The 15795-nt window shown below is 46.8% G+C and overlaps 1 protein-coding gene across 1 annotated transcript in view; it reads left to right on the top strand.

Annotated features, from left to right (window-relative positions):
* Window positions 1–15795, top strand: part of TEX10 (testis expressed 10) — a 926719-nt gene that overhangs the window by 479339 nt on the left and 431585 nt on the right. The window contains exon 7 of the mRNA XM_069620605.1: window positions 4750–4925. Coding sequence (XP_069476706.1) covers window positions 4750–4925 — 176 coding nt within the window. The remainder of the gene's footprint in view (window positions 1–4749; window positions 4926–15795) is intronic.

Genomic DNA, 15795 nt, shown 5'->3' with positions numbered 1-15795 from the left:
CTTGCAAGTGGGTACCATTAAAGGTTACCTGGCGGCGCTGTCCATCTTTAAGCGCTCATCTGAAGAATGTTCTTACTTTAAAATCCCTTTAATTTCACAGTTTCTGAAAGGGCTCACTAATGTGTTCCCTCCGTCGCCTTTCCTGGTGCCCGGTTGGGATTTAAACCTTGTTCTTAGGTTTCTTATGGGTGCTCCGTTTGAGCCTTTACATTCTTGCCCTTTGAGACTGTTGACTTTGAAAACTGCGTTTCTAGTTGCGGTTACTTCCGCTCGCAGAGTGAGTGAGTTACAGGCACTTTCTGTTAAGCCACCCTTCACTGTATTTCACAAGGACAGGGTTGTCCTTCGAGTTCGTCCTTCTTTTCTTCCAAAGGTAGTGACGGAATTTCATTTGGCCCAGAAGATTGTTCTTCCGGCTTTCTATCCTCCTCCGCATCCTGGTAAGGAAGAGGAGAGGCTCCATAGGCTTGATCCTAGGAGAGCTTTGAGCTTTTATGTTTCTCGCATGTCCCGGGTCAGAGTGGACGATCAACTCTTTATTGGTTACGCTGGTAAGCGCTTGGGGCAAGCTGTGACGAAACAGACTTTGTCACGCTGGATTATTTTGGCCATCTCGGAGTGTTACCGCTTGGCGGGTAAGGACCCACCGGCTGGCTTGCGGGCCCATTCTACCAGGGGCGTGGCTGCATCTACTGCCCTGCAGAGGGGTGTTCCTATCGCAACATCTGTGATGCTGCCACCTGGGCTTCAGTACATACATTTGTACGGCATTATTCCCTCGATTCCATCAGAGGGCAGGATCTGGCCTTTGGCAAGGCGGTCCTTTGCTCTGCTATTTGATTGGCTATTCTAAATTTTGTTTCTAAATTCTTTCCCTCCTCCTTGATTTGGTACTGCTTTGGGAGTCTGTCATAGATATGGAATACGTCGGAGGACCCAATCCCCTCGAAGAACAAGTTACTTTCTTACCTGGTAACGTTCTTTCGATGGGATGGTCCGACGACGTATTCCATATCGCTCCCACCCTGCCTTCCCCGCTGCAGAATTTCTGTTGCGATTGCAGCTTACGTTCCGCAAGGCTTTGTGTCGGACTGGCAGTTGACTAATGTCACACGTTCTGGGGGAAAAAACTACAACTGAGGCTACTGGCGTCGTGCGTCCTACTTATCACATCGGATGACGTCGGACGTCGGAGGAGGTCCTCGACGGCGGCGCATCGACGTCATCGACGCAGGACGCAGACGCCGAAAAAGTTTCCGAAGCAGCACAGCTGTGGTGATTACATGTCATAGATATGGAATACGTCGTCGGACCATCCCATCGAAAGAACGTTACCAGGTAAGAAAGTAACTTGTTCTTCTTAAGGGACTCACAAATGTGTTTCCTCATACACCTTTCCAAGTCCCAACCTGGGACCTTAATTTGGTTTTAAGGTTTTTGATGTATGCCCATTAAGGTTGCTAACTTTCAGAATTCTTTTGTTAGTTGCGATAACATCAGCCCGCAGGGTGAGTGAGTTGCAGGCCTTATCCTGTTAACCTCCGTTTACCACCTTTTACAAGGATAAGGTTGTCCTTAAAGTCAAACCCTCATTCCTACCTAAAATTGTATCCGATTACCATTTACCCCAGAAAATTGTGCTTCCAACCTTCTATCCACCACCTCATCCTGGCAAGGAAGAAAAGGTTTCATAGACTCGACCCAGCTTTTATATTTCAAGAATGGCAAAATTACGCCAGCATTACCAACTCTTCATTGAGTTTACAGGACATAAACTAGGTTGGTCAGTTACCAAACAAACCTTATCCAGATGGATAATACTAGCTATTTCGGAGTGTTACAGGCTGGCTGGAAAAGATCCCCCGGAAGGCTGAAGGGCTCACTCTACGAGGGGCATGGCAACTTCCTCTGTCCTTCAAAGGGGAGTTCCGATAAAGGATATATGCTAGGCAGCTACCTGGTCTAGCATCCACACTTTTACAAGGCATTATTGTCTAGATACTGCTAACAATGAGGGAAGTTTTGGGAATGTAACAACATTCAAAATTCATACACCCTCCTCCATGCATTTAATACTACTTTAGGAGTCTATCATAAGATGATGAATACCTGGGAGGACATGATCCATTCGAAGAACAAGTTACTTACCTGTGGTAACGTTCTTTTGATTGGATGGTCCTCCCACGTATTCCTCATCGACCCTCCCAACCTACCCCGCTGTAGAATTTCCAGGCATTAAACTTTACACTCTTTTAGAGTATCATAAATTAAAGATTCTTGATAATGTCGGTAATTCTGCATGTGGGTGGCGTAAAAAACAGAACTGAAGCCAATTGGTGCTGCACGTGGTTTATATACTCGACGATGACGTCAACCGAGCTTGAAAGCCCCCAAGGGACATTGGGTCCTTCATGTAGACTCTCAGCGCCCTCTGCCGAGAAGAAAATGTTTTCCGAAAGAAGCTGAAGCTGGAAACGAAGATGTACAAAGGTGAGGAATATGTGGGAGGAACATCCAATCGAAAGAACATTACCACGGGTAACTTTGTCACAGCCGCTGGCGACTGGCGTGTGTGGAGGAGGTGGAAACTAGGATGCCATTAGACTGTGCCGCCACGTTTCCTTTTCTACGTGTTTGACGGTCTAGTTTCTTTTTTTCCAACATGGCCGCCGCCGATAGTATTTACCATTCGTCTGTCGGCGGCTCGGCGCGTTGCGACTGTGCTTATATCCTCCGTTGCGTGCGCTCGTTTGCTACCTTCCCGGCAGTGTTCTAGTTTAACTCCGCCCGCTACTCCAGCTATTTTGCTCACCCTCTTTTACTCCCTGGCTCTCTCTCCCTTCCCTTGTTTCTTGCCTCCCTTTGTCTTGCCTGAGCAAATCTATTGTTTCCTCCCCCGTCAGCCTTTCCAATTAGGATCTCTCCTGTTCTCGCTGTGTTGCACTCCGTGGATCTTCCACCAGTCATCCTCCAGGAGCGACCATCCGGTGGCTCTTCTTCCAGTGGATTTTCCTCCACCCACTTCTTCAATCTGCGGCCACACCAGAGACCTCAGCCAAGTCTTCTGACAGCTTCTCCGGCGTCTACTCATCTCCGCACCAAGGGGTTTTTTGAGCAAAGGCTTTTTCCCCTTGCAACATCTGGCTGTCACGGAGGGGAGACACTGTGGATCTCTTTGTCTAGAGTCACGGTGGCTTCCTTTCGAGGCAGACCCTATCTACTCAAGAAAAAGAAGCCCAACGCTCGACACACCCGAAGGAAGAAGTTGGACTATTCAACCTCATCAGGTGAGGAGGAGGAGGAGGAGAGATCGGGGGAACTCTGGTACTTAAGTGAAGAGGAAGATATTGCTGAACCTTTTGCCGAATCCATTGATCAAAACGTTAGCCCTGATAAACTTGTTCTTTATAGTGAAAAGTTGAGTCAGGTGTAAATGGTCACTATTAACTGCCTGACTCTATTAGTGGGACAGCTCGAGTTCTTTCTAGGGTAAGTGGCCCTTACTTTCCCCATGTTATTCCTATGGTTAATCATTACTGTTCTTTGTTTCCTCTTCCTCGTCCCATTATTTGTTGGAATTGGGGAAGGATGGAGATGGGGTGAGATTGGAGATACCCCACAAAGGCTGAGGGAGAATAGTTTGGGATATATTTGGGACTGGGGAAATACCATGTCTCGTCCATCAGCATCCTCCTCCCAGTCCTTTGTAACTCTCCACCCAGGTGATCCTACCCCGCTCTTCCATCCCCAGAGTCGGGATCCAAAAGCGATGACCCTTCCCTGGCCACCTGAATGGAAGATCCCGATGGAGTGGGTGGGAGAATACCGTTGGGTTTCTCACAACACCCAAATGGCTACAACTGTAGTGCCAATAAACATCTCCCAGGGACTCTCCCAAGGACACTTTCAGACAGCTGTGAGGGACTCAGCTCTGTTGGCCATCCCAAGGTGCATCCAAAAATACATCAGCATTTCCCCTCCCCAAAAAGCATTTCCCTGCGAGATCGCCTATTGAGCACCAAGAAATGGTGCAGGCCTTTCTAGACTGCATGCACTAACTGCACCAATTTAGGTGCAAAGACAGCAGACAGTCATCCTCTTGCCTGATGTATCTCCAAGCACAAGGAGCAATGCTGCAGGTCCACTTGAAGTACTGCCTTGTGTTAGGGCACAATTTCATTTTGCAGGTTATACAGCCTCGTTTTATGGGACCCCTACTTTTTGCATTTTTCCCCTTTAGTTTTGGGGTTTTCTGCCTTATTTTGGTGGTCAGCGGCACTGACCATCCCACTGCAAGTGTGTCTAGAGCAGCTCAAAAATTATCGCAATTGACCTTCCCATCTCCAGAAGACACCCATAGCCTGACAGCTTTCCAATGCCTACTCCTTCCCCATACCCAGACAATGCTGCTTGATTAACCTGCAGCCTATGTCGCAATACAGAGAGGCTGCTGAATCATTACAACCAGAGCACTGGACCTGGTCACATTGTCCTTATACCCCCTCGATTGTGTCTATTCTGATAACAGGTTTGTGATGAATAGGCCTGGATTTGCAGGTACGAATAAAGAGATGCTAACTATTAGTGTCATTTTATCTGCCTGGTTAATCTTAGTGGAAAGGGGGGAGGTATGATGCAGGCGTAGAACTCTTGACTGAAAGTTTATTAAGTTGTAAACATTTGATCAACCTTCTCATTTTACCAATTAAAGTACATCTTTCCAACCTGCTGTTCCTTTGCTTCTTTTAGCAATAGGAGTAAAGCCTTGTCTCATTGGCTTTCCAGTCTACCTGTGCAACTGGTTCAGCTAAGTTCAAGGAATCCTGAGCTTTCAGTCCAGTTGATTGACATCATCCATGCTGCAGCGGCACGTTCAAACAAGGAATTACTCATCAGTTTACAAGCCACTGCTTGCAAAATATATGGTAAACCATCTTTCCACTGTAAATCACTACATCCAACCAAGCCACAATTGCGACTGTTTAATATTTAGGTGACTCTAAACAACTCTATATTTGTGATTGACATTCTTAGCCTGTCAAATGTATATGTATTGAATGTTTCATGAAAAGATCAGTCATATTCTCTAAGATTTATGACATGACCCATTCATGCTAAGGTAGTTTATTGATTTATGTTTTGTAACAGAAGTGATTCCATGATAATTTTATTTACTGTCCAATACCAATGAAGATGCATTGATTAGTTTGAAACATTATAGCTCAGCATATAAACTTCATTAAATGCTCGTCCTTTTTGCATATGCTTGCATAATAGCCTGGCACTTAAGGGGTTACAAAGCCATACTTATTTGTAAATAAGAAGTCACCATGGTTTTCTACAGCCTGTTAAAATTCTGAGCCTGAATCTAGCCACTTTAAAAGCTGCTCTGAGATCATTTCCCGACAGCCCAGCATGTGCTTTTTTCAGTCGGCTATGTGCGCTTCACTTCAATGGTTGAGATAAAGTATGGCACACCTTATCAAGGGTCATGGCAAATGGCATTCTGCCTGAACATGCAAATTGGCATATCTCATGTGACACCTCCCTGTCTGGTGTGATCTTGCAAAAATACATATTCTTTTATCTAACATTATTTTATTTAGGTGTTTTGTACAGCAACCAACATGCATAAGTAAACCGGATTTGCATCCCCTTTAGTGAAAGCAGGACGAGGAAGAAGGGGGAGCAAAATATGGGAGTTTTTGGAGGGATGAAAGGGGCAGGGTGGGGACAAAGGTAAGACCGAATATGATGGGAAGGAGGGGGTTACTGGGCCTCTGAAATGAACAGTGGTTGATGCTTCTGGCTGGAAACAAGTGAATGAGACTGAGTTGGGATGGTCGGCACATTCATTACAGCACAGAGGACTGCAGCCTGTGGGACCCGTGTTGCTGAGGCAGCAAGTATAAGAGATGGGGAGGCTCACTGAAGTCTCTAAGTGGGTTGCCATTCATGAAGTACAGGGGGGTTGGTGTGAATGCTAAAAAACCCACTACCTTGTAACAGAAGAGTACTGCTATTATCCTCAAAGTAATCTGTAGATGCAGAGCAGTTTAGGTTGCGACTTTTAAGTGCTGTGGAGAGGAAATGTCTGGATGGGGGAGGTGCCAGAGACCTCAGGGATAGATAAGTATTCCTGGGTCTAGACAAAGGGTAGGTTTAGTAAAGAGTCATGCTACAAGACTCAAGACGGAAACGAAACATGGTGCATGAACAGTTTCGCTATACATGTCTGAAGAGACAAATCCTGTTTAACAGACACTCCTGAAACCTAGCAATCACCAAATTAACATGTCTTGTAGCAGCATATTTAGGACCTATTGGAGCATGGTGAATACTCCTGAAGTGGTGCCATATGAAAGGATGCTCTCCTAAAGGAAATCCATCAACTAAGCAATGCCTAGAAGAAGTTAAATATTCATGGGCATTAACAGTGCGATAAGACCAAGTACATGATCTGACATAAAATGCACATTTGTTTGAACTCTGTCCCGAAGGGATCTAGGTACTGGTAGACACATCTGTGAACCCTGACAATCCATTCAGACCTGTAGAGCCTAAATGAGCAGGTGTCCAGGATCCTTGAATGAGGCCTAAAGCCTGTGAGCAAAGTCACTGTGCTCACCTTCAATCCCTGAAATCGGGTATGCCCTCATCTAGTACTTGACGGTTTCCATTAGTGGATGACGGCATCCTTCTGGATTTGAAACAATTTAGGATGGCTAGGGTGGGCACCACAACAGTAGCAAATAGTGTATCCAAAATGTGGATAGTTATAGAAAAAGTGTGGAGCACTGCAGAGAAAATCCCCCCATACTCTGTACTGCACGCTCACCTATTGAGTCGAAAAGACCCTTTTAGGGTGCTGTATAAGTAGTGTTAACACATTTCTCAAACAATTGAAAAAGGTTAACAAACATCAACACATTCTTTACAATGATTTAGTATTTTAATGCAAATAAAAATTGATGAGAACAGATGCAGATCAGATCTAATAGCAAAAATATGTCAGACTGAGACCATCCTCAGGGCTGAATCTTCATCTCTCACTGTGAGTCTGAATCATTAGTGACGTGCCATATAAGAAGGAACTAAACCCTGAACCAATTGTAGGCCTACCAGTGTGGTTCCACTTGTATGATATGATATATGCGGCAGACAGTTAGAAACCAGTTGAGCTGCCAAAGTTACAAAGAAGCTTGCAGACCCGCACTGGGGAAGGATTGTGCCACCCCAGTCCATGAAAGCAGGTATACTGACGGTTTCAATTAAGGGATGATGGCATCCTTTTGCATTTGTCAGTATTTGGGAGCCCTGAGAGGCTCGCCAGCACTGCTAAGCGGGAGATGTCAAAATGGTGTTACAAGTGCTAGACAAGTCCCTTGTTACTGTATTCTTTGGAGTTGAGAGTAAGGGGTAAGAGCATAGGCCACCTCTTAATTAAAATCCTTGAAAAAAGCATGCTTTGAACCTGCGTCTCTAGGCAGCAAAAGGTGCCACAACAGGCATATTGTCTCCATTTTGAAATGCAAGTGTGTTATCAATCCACTGAGCTTCCCGTAAATTGATTAATGGATGCAACTCTGTACTTCCTTGTCATCCATAACAATATTGCTAAAAGAGGTGTGCTGTGTTGATGGCTTCCATGTCAGATGCCTAATCTTCTGACTTGGTATCCTGCCCTTCCGCAATAAACTGAGTAAGTGTGTTGGAGATATTTATGCAGCAACAATCAATAGAGGGAGTTCAGACCCTCCTGCTCAATCAAAAGCGCCACATCAATCTTGCCTTTTATGTTCATTCTAGTGCTATCAGTGATTCATATAGCACCATGTAGACCTCTCACCCCAGTGCCACAGATAGGCCAAGAACCAGGCTTGTGTACAGAAAGAATATATATTCCAGATGCTTGTGAATCTGCTTGGAATCACATGCAGTGCGTATAGTCTGCCATCTAGTGGTAATCACTGAAAAGGGACGTCGACATGGGCGTGACTGTAACACTATCCCTAACGTAACATGTAGTGTACCCAAAATCCTTCACGTGTCGAGGTCCCACCAGATTATTTTTTTTCACCCTTATAGTCGGTCGCACAAATGTGATGCTCGTAAGAGTTAATATTGCTGATCCAATTCTTAAGCGGTTCACGCTTACCTTCACGACGGCTGCTTAGACAGCTACTTGATGCTTGACCCTGCCTTGCTGACGATCCTTCCGTTGACTTCTCAGCGACTGATTTCCATGTGGCCTTGGCCCTCCGGCCTGGCCTCACGGTAGGGAGAGTGGGGCACTGTTATTAGACTTTCTCTCGAGAATGCCTCTTCTTTACCCCAACTCTTCTCTTCTCTTTTCTTTGGTCTGACTGCCGTTTCCCACTGCTATGGAGAGGAGACCTTTTAAATTCTGCCCATCTTGCAACAGGAACATTTCCTTTGAAAGATACTCATCTCCAATGCAATCGGTGCCTCCATTGTGATCATGAAGAGCTGCGTTGCAAGGCCTGCAAACTTTTTCAGCCAAAGACCTTAAAAGACAGGCACAATAAGCGGTGGGCGACCTACGCAATGCAGGCAGAGTCACTCCCACACCAGCCCCTTGGATGAGGAATCTGTCGGCAGCCGCTGTTCTGATTCAGAGGCCATTGACCTAACTGTGGGACGCTCGGGTGCCCACATGTCCGTCCCCGACAAGCATGCCACCGGCAGTGCGATGGGGCAGTCACACCCTGGCAACAAGGACACACACACACACACACACGCACCACCTGCTCATAACCCCACAACCCCAACGCTTTACTGGACGGATCTGTAGAGAAAGCCATTGACACCTGCAGGCCCGTCGAAAACCTCAGCGGGCCCTCTGAACCTTGCGAATCGACGCCCTCTGGGGACCCGCCATTGCGGCCTAGGCACGGCAAGAAGTCTTCTGTTTCAGTGGGCACTCCTAAGTCCCGGAGCGTGTTAATTCGTCAAACACTCCCAAAGCTTCAGGAGAAGCTGTCGTAGGCCTGGCCATACGTTTCTGAACCCCAAAAGGCCTCCCCTTTGCCTTTAGGCTATTCTCTGGCCTCTCCTCCTCCTTTTCAGAGCCCTGCAGCAGGACCCAGTTCCAAGTGCCCAGCCCTTTCCTCCTGCTGATGATTCGGGCTCCTCTGGGTGGACCAGAGATAAATGTGAGGCCTGTATGGAAAAAATGGGCGAGTTTATTAATTAATCAGGCCAGTTTGATGATATTCTCAAACGCCATAGGTCTGTTTATTCCTGTCCTGCGGAAGTCTGAGACTCCTTTCACCGGAGGCACTGTTTGCATCCCTAGAGGAACACCATCCTCAGGATCCGCAGGTGGATGTCTTTCTAGATGACCCAGACCAAGATGTCTACTATGTCCCTGACCCTAGCCATGCTGCTCGGGGCCCTGCCTCTCCACGGCAAGACCCAAACTGGGAGCCTGTAGATAATCAGGGCACATGGCACTCTACACCTCCACATGACCCTGTAAAAAGAATTTGGGATGCTCCTCCTGTCGCTCAACCCAGGGACTCGTCGCCGATCGACTATCAGATGCTTTTTAACAACCTTTTTAAGAAGGTGGCTGATCAGTTTAAAATCGCCACCCAAGAAGCCGTTCCTGACTCAGACTTTGTGGAGAACATCCTTAAAGAAAAGGTCCTGGTCAGCCAGGCGATCCCTCTGTTGAATTTGGTGAAAAACACCTAGCCCACTCTTTGTTGACACACTCGCTAACTTGTGCGGTCAACCCTCGAGTGGAGAAGATGTTCCGCCCGGCACCAGCAGAACTCCTGTATATCAGGGGCCATGCAGTCCCAGATTACCTAGTTGTCACAACAACACGGAAAAGGGCTGGAGTGACACTTTCCTCATCGGGAGTCTCCTCCAGGCAAGGATTGCAAAAAGTTGTGTGCTCTCTGCAAATGTGTCACCATCTCTGCCGCCTTTTGTACCCTGCTTGCCAACAACACCACGCTCCTAGCAAGCTACAGTGACGTTCAATGGGGACTTGTCAAAGAGGGCCTCCAGAGCGTCTCGGAACCCGCATGCACCCAACTTCTAGCCGTAGTTGCAGAAGAATGGCAGGTCACCCAGAATATTCGTAAGAACACCCTAGACTCTAAAACGCCCCGCCTGGCTGAGGAACTCAGGATTTAAGACAGAAACCCAGGCTTCCCTCATCAATAAACCGGTGGTGGATGCTGCCTTTTTCAGTAAGGTGGTCGATGAGGTGTTGGAAACTGCCCAGAAGGAGCACAACACCATAAAATCACTCCATCAGATCTCTGCCAAACCCTTTGTCCAGGGAGGAGCTTTCAATACCCCCCGGCCCTTTCACTGGCAGTGTTTCTCCCGTTCCCATCAGGGATAGTACGGTTCAAGATGAACCCATTGGTCTTCCGGTCAGGGTACCTCCAGTGGATTTCATTCCCCACAACAACTGGGATTTCGACGAGGGAAACGCAGAGGAAAAAACTCTGCTTCCAGAGGTTCCCCAGCCTCCACCACTAAATGACTTTGCAGTAAAGGTCCCCTTCCATGTTTCCCTGGTCGGGGGATGTCGAACATCTTTTACCCACGCATGTGAAGTGATTACTTCAGATCAGTGGGTACTCAAGACTGTCGCCCATAGGTACTGCATTGAATTCCTCCAGCCACCCCGCTACCATACGACAACTGTCATCAGAGCATCTGTGAAACCTGTTGGAAGAGGTTCAGGTCCTTCTAGAAAAGGGAGCCATCAAAGGCGTCCCTCATCTCCAGGTAAACAAGGGTATTTGTTCAATATACTTCCTTTGTACCCAAAAAGTATCTAACAATGCACCCTGTTTTAGATCTTTGTCCTGCAAACAAACATGTCATACCTCAAACGTTCTGGATGACAATTTAGGAAGTAATCTCACTGTTGCAACAGGGGGGATTACATGGCCACATTGGACATGAAAGATGCATACTTTCGTATTTCAATGTTGCCAGCGCACAGAAAGTGCCTCAGGTTCAAGATAGAGGACACTCTCTATCAATTCAAAGTTCTCTCACTTGGCATTGCCTCAGCTCCAAGGGTGTTTACAAAGGTACTAGAAGTAGCGGCGGCTCACCTGCACAGACAATCCATCCTAGTGTATCCTTACCTGAATGACTGGCTCTTAACCGGAGACTTTTATGAAACGGGTCTGAAGAATACCCAGAAGACAGTAGATTTCCTTTTCAATCTGGGGTTCTCTATCAAGGAGAAGAAATCCATTCTGGTCCCCAGCCAGGTCAAACAGTGTCTTGGGGCTCTAATTCAGACAGAAGACCGCCTTGTCTTCCCCTCCAGAGAGAGGGTCCAAAACATGTTGTTCCAGATCCCTCATTATGTAGGCAGTCGCTGTGCAACTGTGCACAAGGACCACAATACACAGATTGGACTGTTCAGGGTTTTATACCTAGAGATGACCCTAGTACATTATCACACATACAAAATCTCAGGTCAATTACTGCATCAATTTTACGTATACCATCACGTGTCGCCCTAGTCTCTATTGCCCTTCAACCATACTCAACTAAGCCCTTGTCTTACTATTCCTAGATTGCGCTGGTTGCTCCGCCTATCTAGGGTGAGGGGGATAGTGGAGAGGAACTTGCTCTATCACTAGTTTTTACACGATGTCCAACATTTGTTAGTTTTTTACTGAAAGGCACATGCCATAAGACTAAGGGCATATGTTGTCTGCCTTTCAAATTAATTTCTTATCTTTTTATTATGATTCTTTGTATGGCAGATATTTTTAAAAATGTGCACTCTAAAAAGTACTTTCGGTTGGTGTCTTGCCACTTCTATAAACACAAAGCTCGAGAGGACCCACTGTCGCAGTTTTGCCCACAGATTTGCATTTCTTTTAAGAAAAACAACCCCACACATCTTACAGTGAGAGTCCTACAAAAAGGTTGTGTCAAGCTGACCGGTTTCAGTGGACTGTTATCAATGGGCCACTTTCTTCAGGGCTATCTACAGCACCGATCTATCTGCTGTATCTCATTCAATCTCAGCACTTTATGTAGTTTTCGATTAATACCTGACCTGTAGAGGAGAAAGAAATGGGTGGGCTAGGGTTGTGTGAAAAGATACAAAACCCAGTTTAGTATCACTTAGAGTTTCAGGTCACTATTCACTGAGGTGTGTAAAAAGAAAGGGATGTTGCTTACCCTACTTCTTTTGATCCTAATTTCTTAATTTAATGCAAAGCTAGGGTCATGAGTAATTTGTATCTTGCAGGATGCCTTGATTATAGGCATTCCATGGTACCTAAAATGTCCATAAATTGTGAGCCACTAGGTGCATTTGAGTGAGAGTTCCCAATGTCATTCCTTATTTACTTTCATTATCCAGTGTAAATCATTTTGTCGAGCCGTCCTCGAAGAGCATTGGTTCATATCAATATACATGCATACACTTCAGAGCAGTTCTGTCAGGGGTTGTAAAAAACACACTCGCTGCATTTGCTGTGTGCAGGTATTTATGCGCATCCATTCTCCAAGCACCAGATGTGTGGCTGCAAGCGCCTTGCAAAGGTGAGTAAAATGCAGCGCTGCAGCGATCGAACCGAAATGCCTTTAAAATGATGTCTTCCTTTTCAGGGCCGTTGGAGAAATGACTCCGGGATGCAGATTTAGCAGGTAAGGGCTTTTCTTCTCCTATTCTCTTCCTTTCTCCCCTTGCAGGTGTTCCAGGGTGCTGGCAGGCGTGGCTGAAGTCAGGATGCAGGAGCTGACACGGTGAGCGTCCAGCTGCTAGGTGCAGAACAACGCGAAGCATGTGTGGCTGTTCGGGTGGGGTTTAAATAGCCTTGGAAGAAGTTCCTGGTATGTATCCTTCCACCAATCAGGTATGTATCCTTCCCCGACCACACCCGGGTGGTGAAGTAGTCCTACAGGTTAAGTAGTCCCATTCAGGCCTCAAGAGGGCCTGGATGAAGCAGCAAGGTCTGCATCAGGTAAGTGTGCACCCAAGCACTTAAACACATATCCTCTTCTATGAGCCTAGCGCCTAAGGCGCCAGGACTGGGGTCCGCTATGAGCCTGGCGCCTAAGGCGCCAGGACTGAGTCCAAAGAGCCCTGACTTGGGCAAGCTGAGACTTCCCTGGGGAAAATGATGTCTGCCTCTGGGGTTGCTGGGCCCGGCCTGGCTCCTTAGAGGTAGGCATCATGACAGCAACATCCCTTTCTTTTTACACACCTCAGTGAATAGTTACCTGAAACTCTAAGTGAAACTAAATTGGGTTTTGTATCTCTTCTCACACCCCTCCCCCATTCTTTTCTCCTCTACAGGTCAGGTATTAATCGGAAACTACATAGAGTGCTGAGATTGAATGAGATACAGCAGATAGATTGGTGCTGTAGATAGCCCTGAAGAAAGTGGCCCATTGATACCAGTCCACTGAAACCAGTCGGCGTTACACAACCTTTTGTAGGAAACTAACCACTAATGTGGAAAAAGGCCATAATAGATCCCCCTGTGAAGCACAGGAAGGATATAGATAGAACTTCTCATGGACATAATGCAATGAGAGCCAATGAGCAGGGACTCTCACTGTAAGATATGTGGGGTTGCTTTTCTTAAAGGAAAGGCAAATCTGTGGGCAAAACTGCAACAGTAGTTCCTCTGGAGCTTCGTGTTTATAGAAGCAACAAGACACCAACCAAGAGTACTTTTTAGATTGTACATTTAAAAAAATATCTGCCATACAAAGAATTATAATAAAAAAATCAGATATTCATTTGGAAGGCAGACGACATGTGCCGTAAATCTTATGGCATGTGCCTTTTAGTATGAAACTAACAAATGTTGGACATTGTGTAAAAACTAGCGATAGGGCAAGTGCCTCTCCACTATCCCCCCACCCTAGATAGGCGGAGCAACTAGCGCTATCTAGGGATAGTAAGACACACGTATGGTTGACGGGCAAGAGAGACGGGACGACAGGTGAGGATATACGTAAAATTGATGCAGTAATTGATCTGAGATTTTAACTGTGCACAAGGCGATGCTGCTGCTGGAAATGATGGCATCCTGCGTCTTCCTAGTTGCACAGGCCCGTCTGCGCATGTGCCCCATGCAGGAGTGGCTCTTGAGCCAATGGTTTCAGGCCAGCAGCCAGTGGGATAATCTGGTGGTTGTCTTGACAGCCCTCGTTCAGTCTCTCCAGTGGTGGTCAAAAGAAAACCTTGTGCTGGGGAAAGCCTTTACCACCCTGCAGTAGAGGCCACGCTCACCACGGATGTATCTCTGTCGGGGTGGGGAGCTCACCACCTTCAGTAGACAGTGCACGGCATGTGGTCCCCATCAGTAGCGTCCAATCTTATCAACCTGTTGGAACTGCTTGCTGTGTTCAAAGCCCTAAAAGCCTTCTAAGCACATTTACCAGGGAAGACAGTTCTTATCCTTACAGACAGCACCCTGCCCCTGTACTATCTGAACAAACAGGGGGCACTCACTCTCCAGGGCTATCCCAACTGTCCCAGAACATTTGGAAGTGGGCCCTCTAACAGAACCTTTTCCTAATATAACATGTTCCAGGAGAACACAATCTTCTGGCGTACGTGCTCAGCAGAGATTTGCACCTACCCATAGAGCACAAGTGATGCTTGCAAGAGCGCATTCTACTCAGCGTCTTTGCGGAATGGGGTTTTCCAGACATCTAATTGTTTGCGACTCTGGAGAACACCCAATTCCCAGATTACGCCTCCAGGTACCTACAGAGGCGGTTCAAAGGGAATGGTCTCTGGATAACATGGTTTGGAAGATTTGCCTAGGCTGCCCCACTACCCCCCCCCCCATTCCCCCACTGATTATCCTTCTCGACAGGATAGTGCACATGATGCGCCAGGAACAAGTCACGATCCCGGTGGCACCAATGTGAGCTCGACAGCCATGGTTCTCTCATCTCATGAGAATGTCAGTCTCCCCTCCCAGGAAACTGCCCTGTTCGTACAACATGTCACAAGACCTAGGGAAAACACTGCACCATCCCACAGACAGTCAATTTAGCAGCTTGGTTCCTGAAATCATAGTTTGGACATCCCCAACTACCTCAGAGATGTATGGACATACTCGGAGAGGCACGGAAACCTAACACCAGGCATTGTTACTCCAGTAATTGGAAAGGTTTTGTCATTTGGTTAACTCTAAGAACATCAACCCCGTTGACTGTTCTCCTAAAGATTCAGGGCCTCATTCTAACATTGCTGGTATCCTGGCGATAGAGCCGCCGGGATACCGGCAAATGTTAGTTTCTGGCATCCGGTCTGGCAGCATTGCCGCCGGATTACGGGTGCTGGAGTGACAGTGTTAATCCCCATTCATGGAGTCCTATAGGACTCCATAAGTGGATTTACCGGCACCAGCAATTGCACCTTTTTTTGCCGGTAGCGTGCCTGCCTTACTGCCAGCATTTTGCTGGAGGGTAACTCGCATACCCCACCGGCAAACCTGTTGTCGGCAGTCCATTAAAGTGCTGGTATCCATGAATACCAGCACTTTTTTTACAAGACTGGCCAACTTATAATGAGGACTGTAGTCCTTTAACTAACGCACCCTTTAGACAGAGGACTTGTTTTTAACTCGTTAAAGATCCACCCTGCCACCCTCTCTGCGTATAGCACATCTCAGAGCAATGTTCCATGGTGGAATATTTCTGTAATCAAGGCTTTCATGGAAGGGGAAACAAGACGTCACCCTCCTATTTCCAACCCCAGTCCTGGATGGGACTTGAATGTTCTGACTAGATTAATGGGACCTC

Source organism: Ambystoma mexicanum, chromosome 5q (assembly GCF_040938575.1).
Source record: "Ambystoma mexicanum isolate Mex_15411 chromosome 5q, UKY_AmexF1_1, whole genome shotgun sequence".
NCBI lineage: Eukaryota > Metazoa > Chordata > Amphibia > Caudata > Ambystomatidae > Ambystoma > Ambystoma mexicanum.
This window is presented reverse-complemented; position numbering and strand designations above follow the sequence as displayed.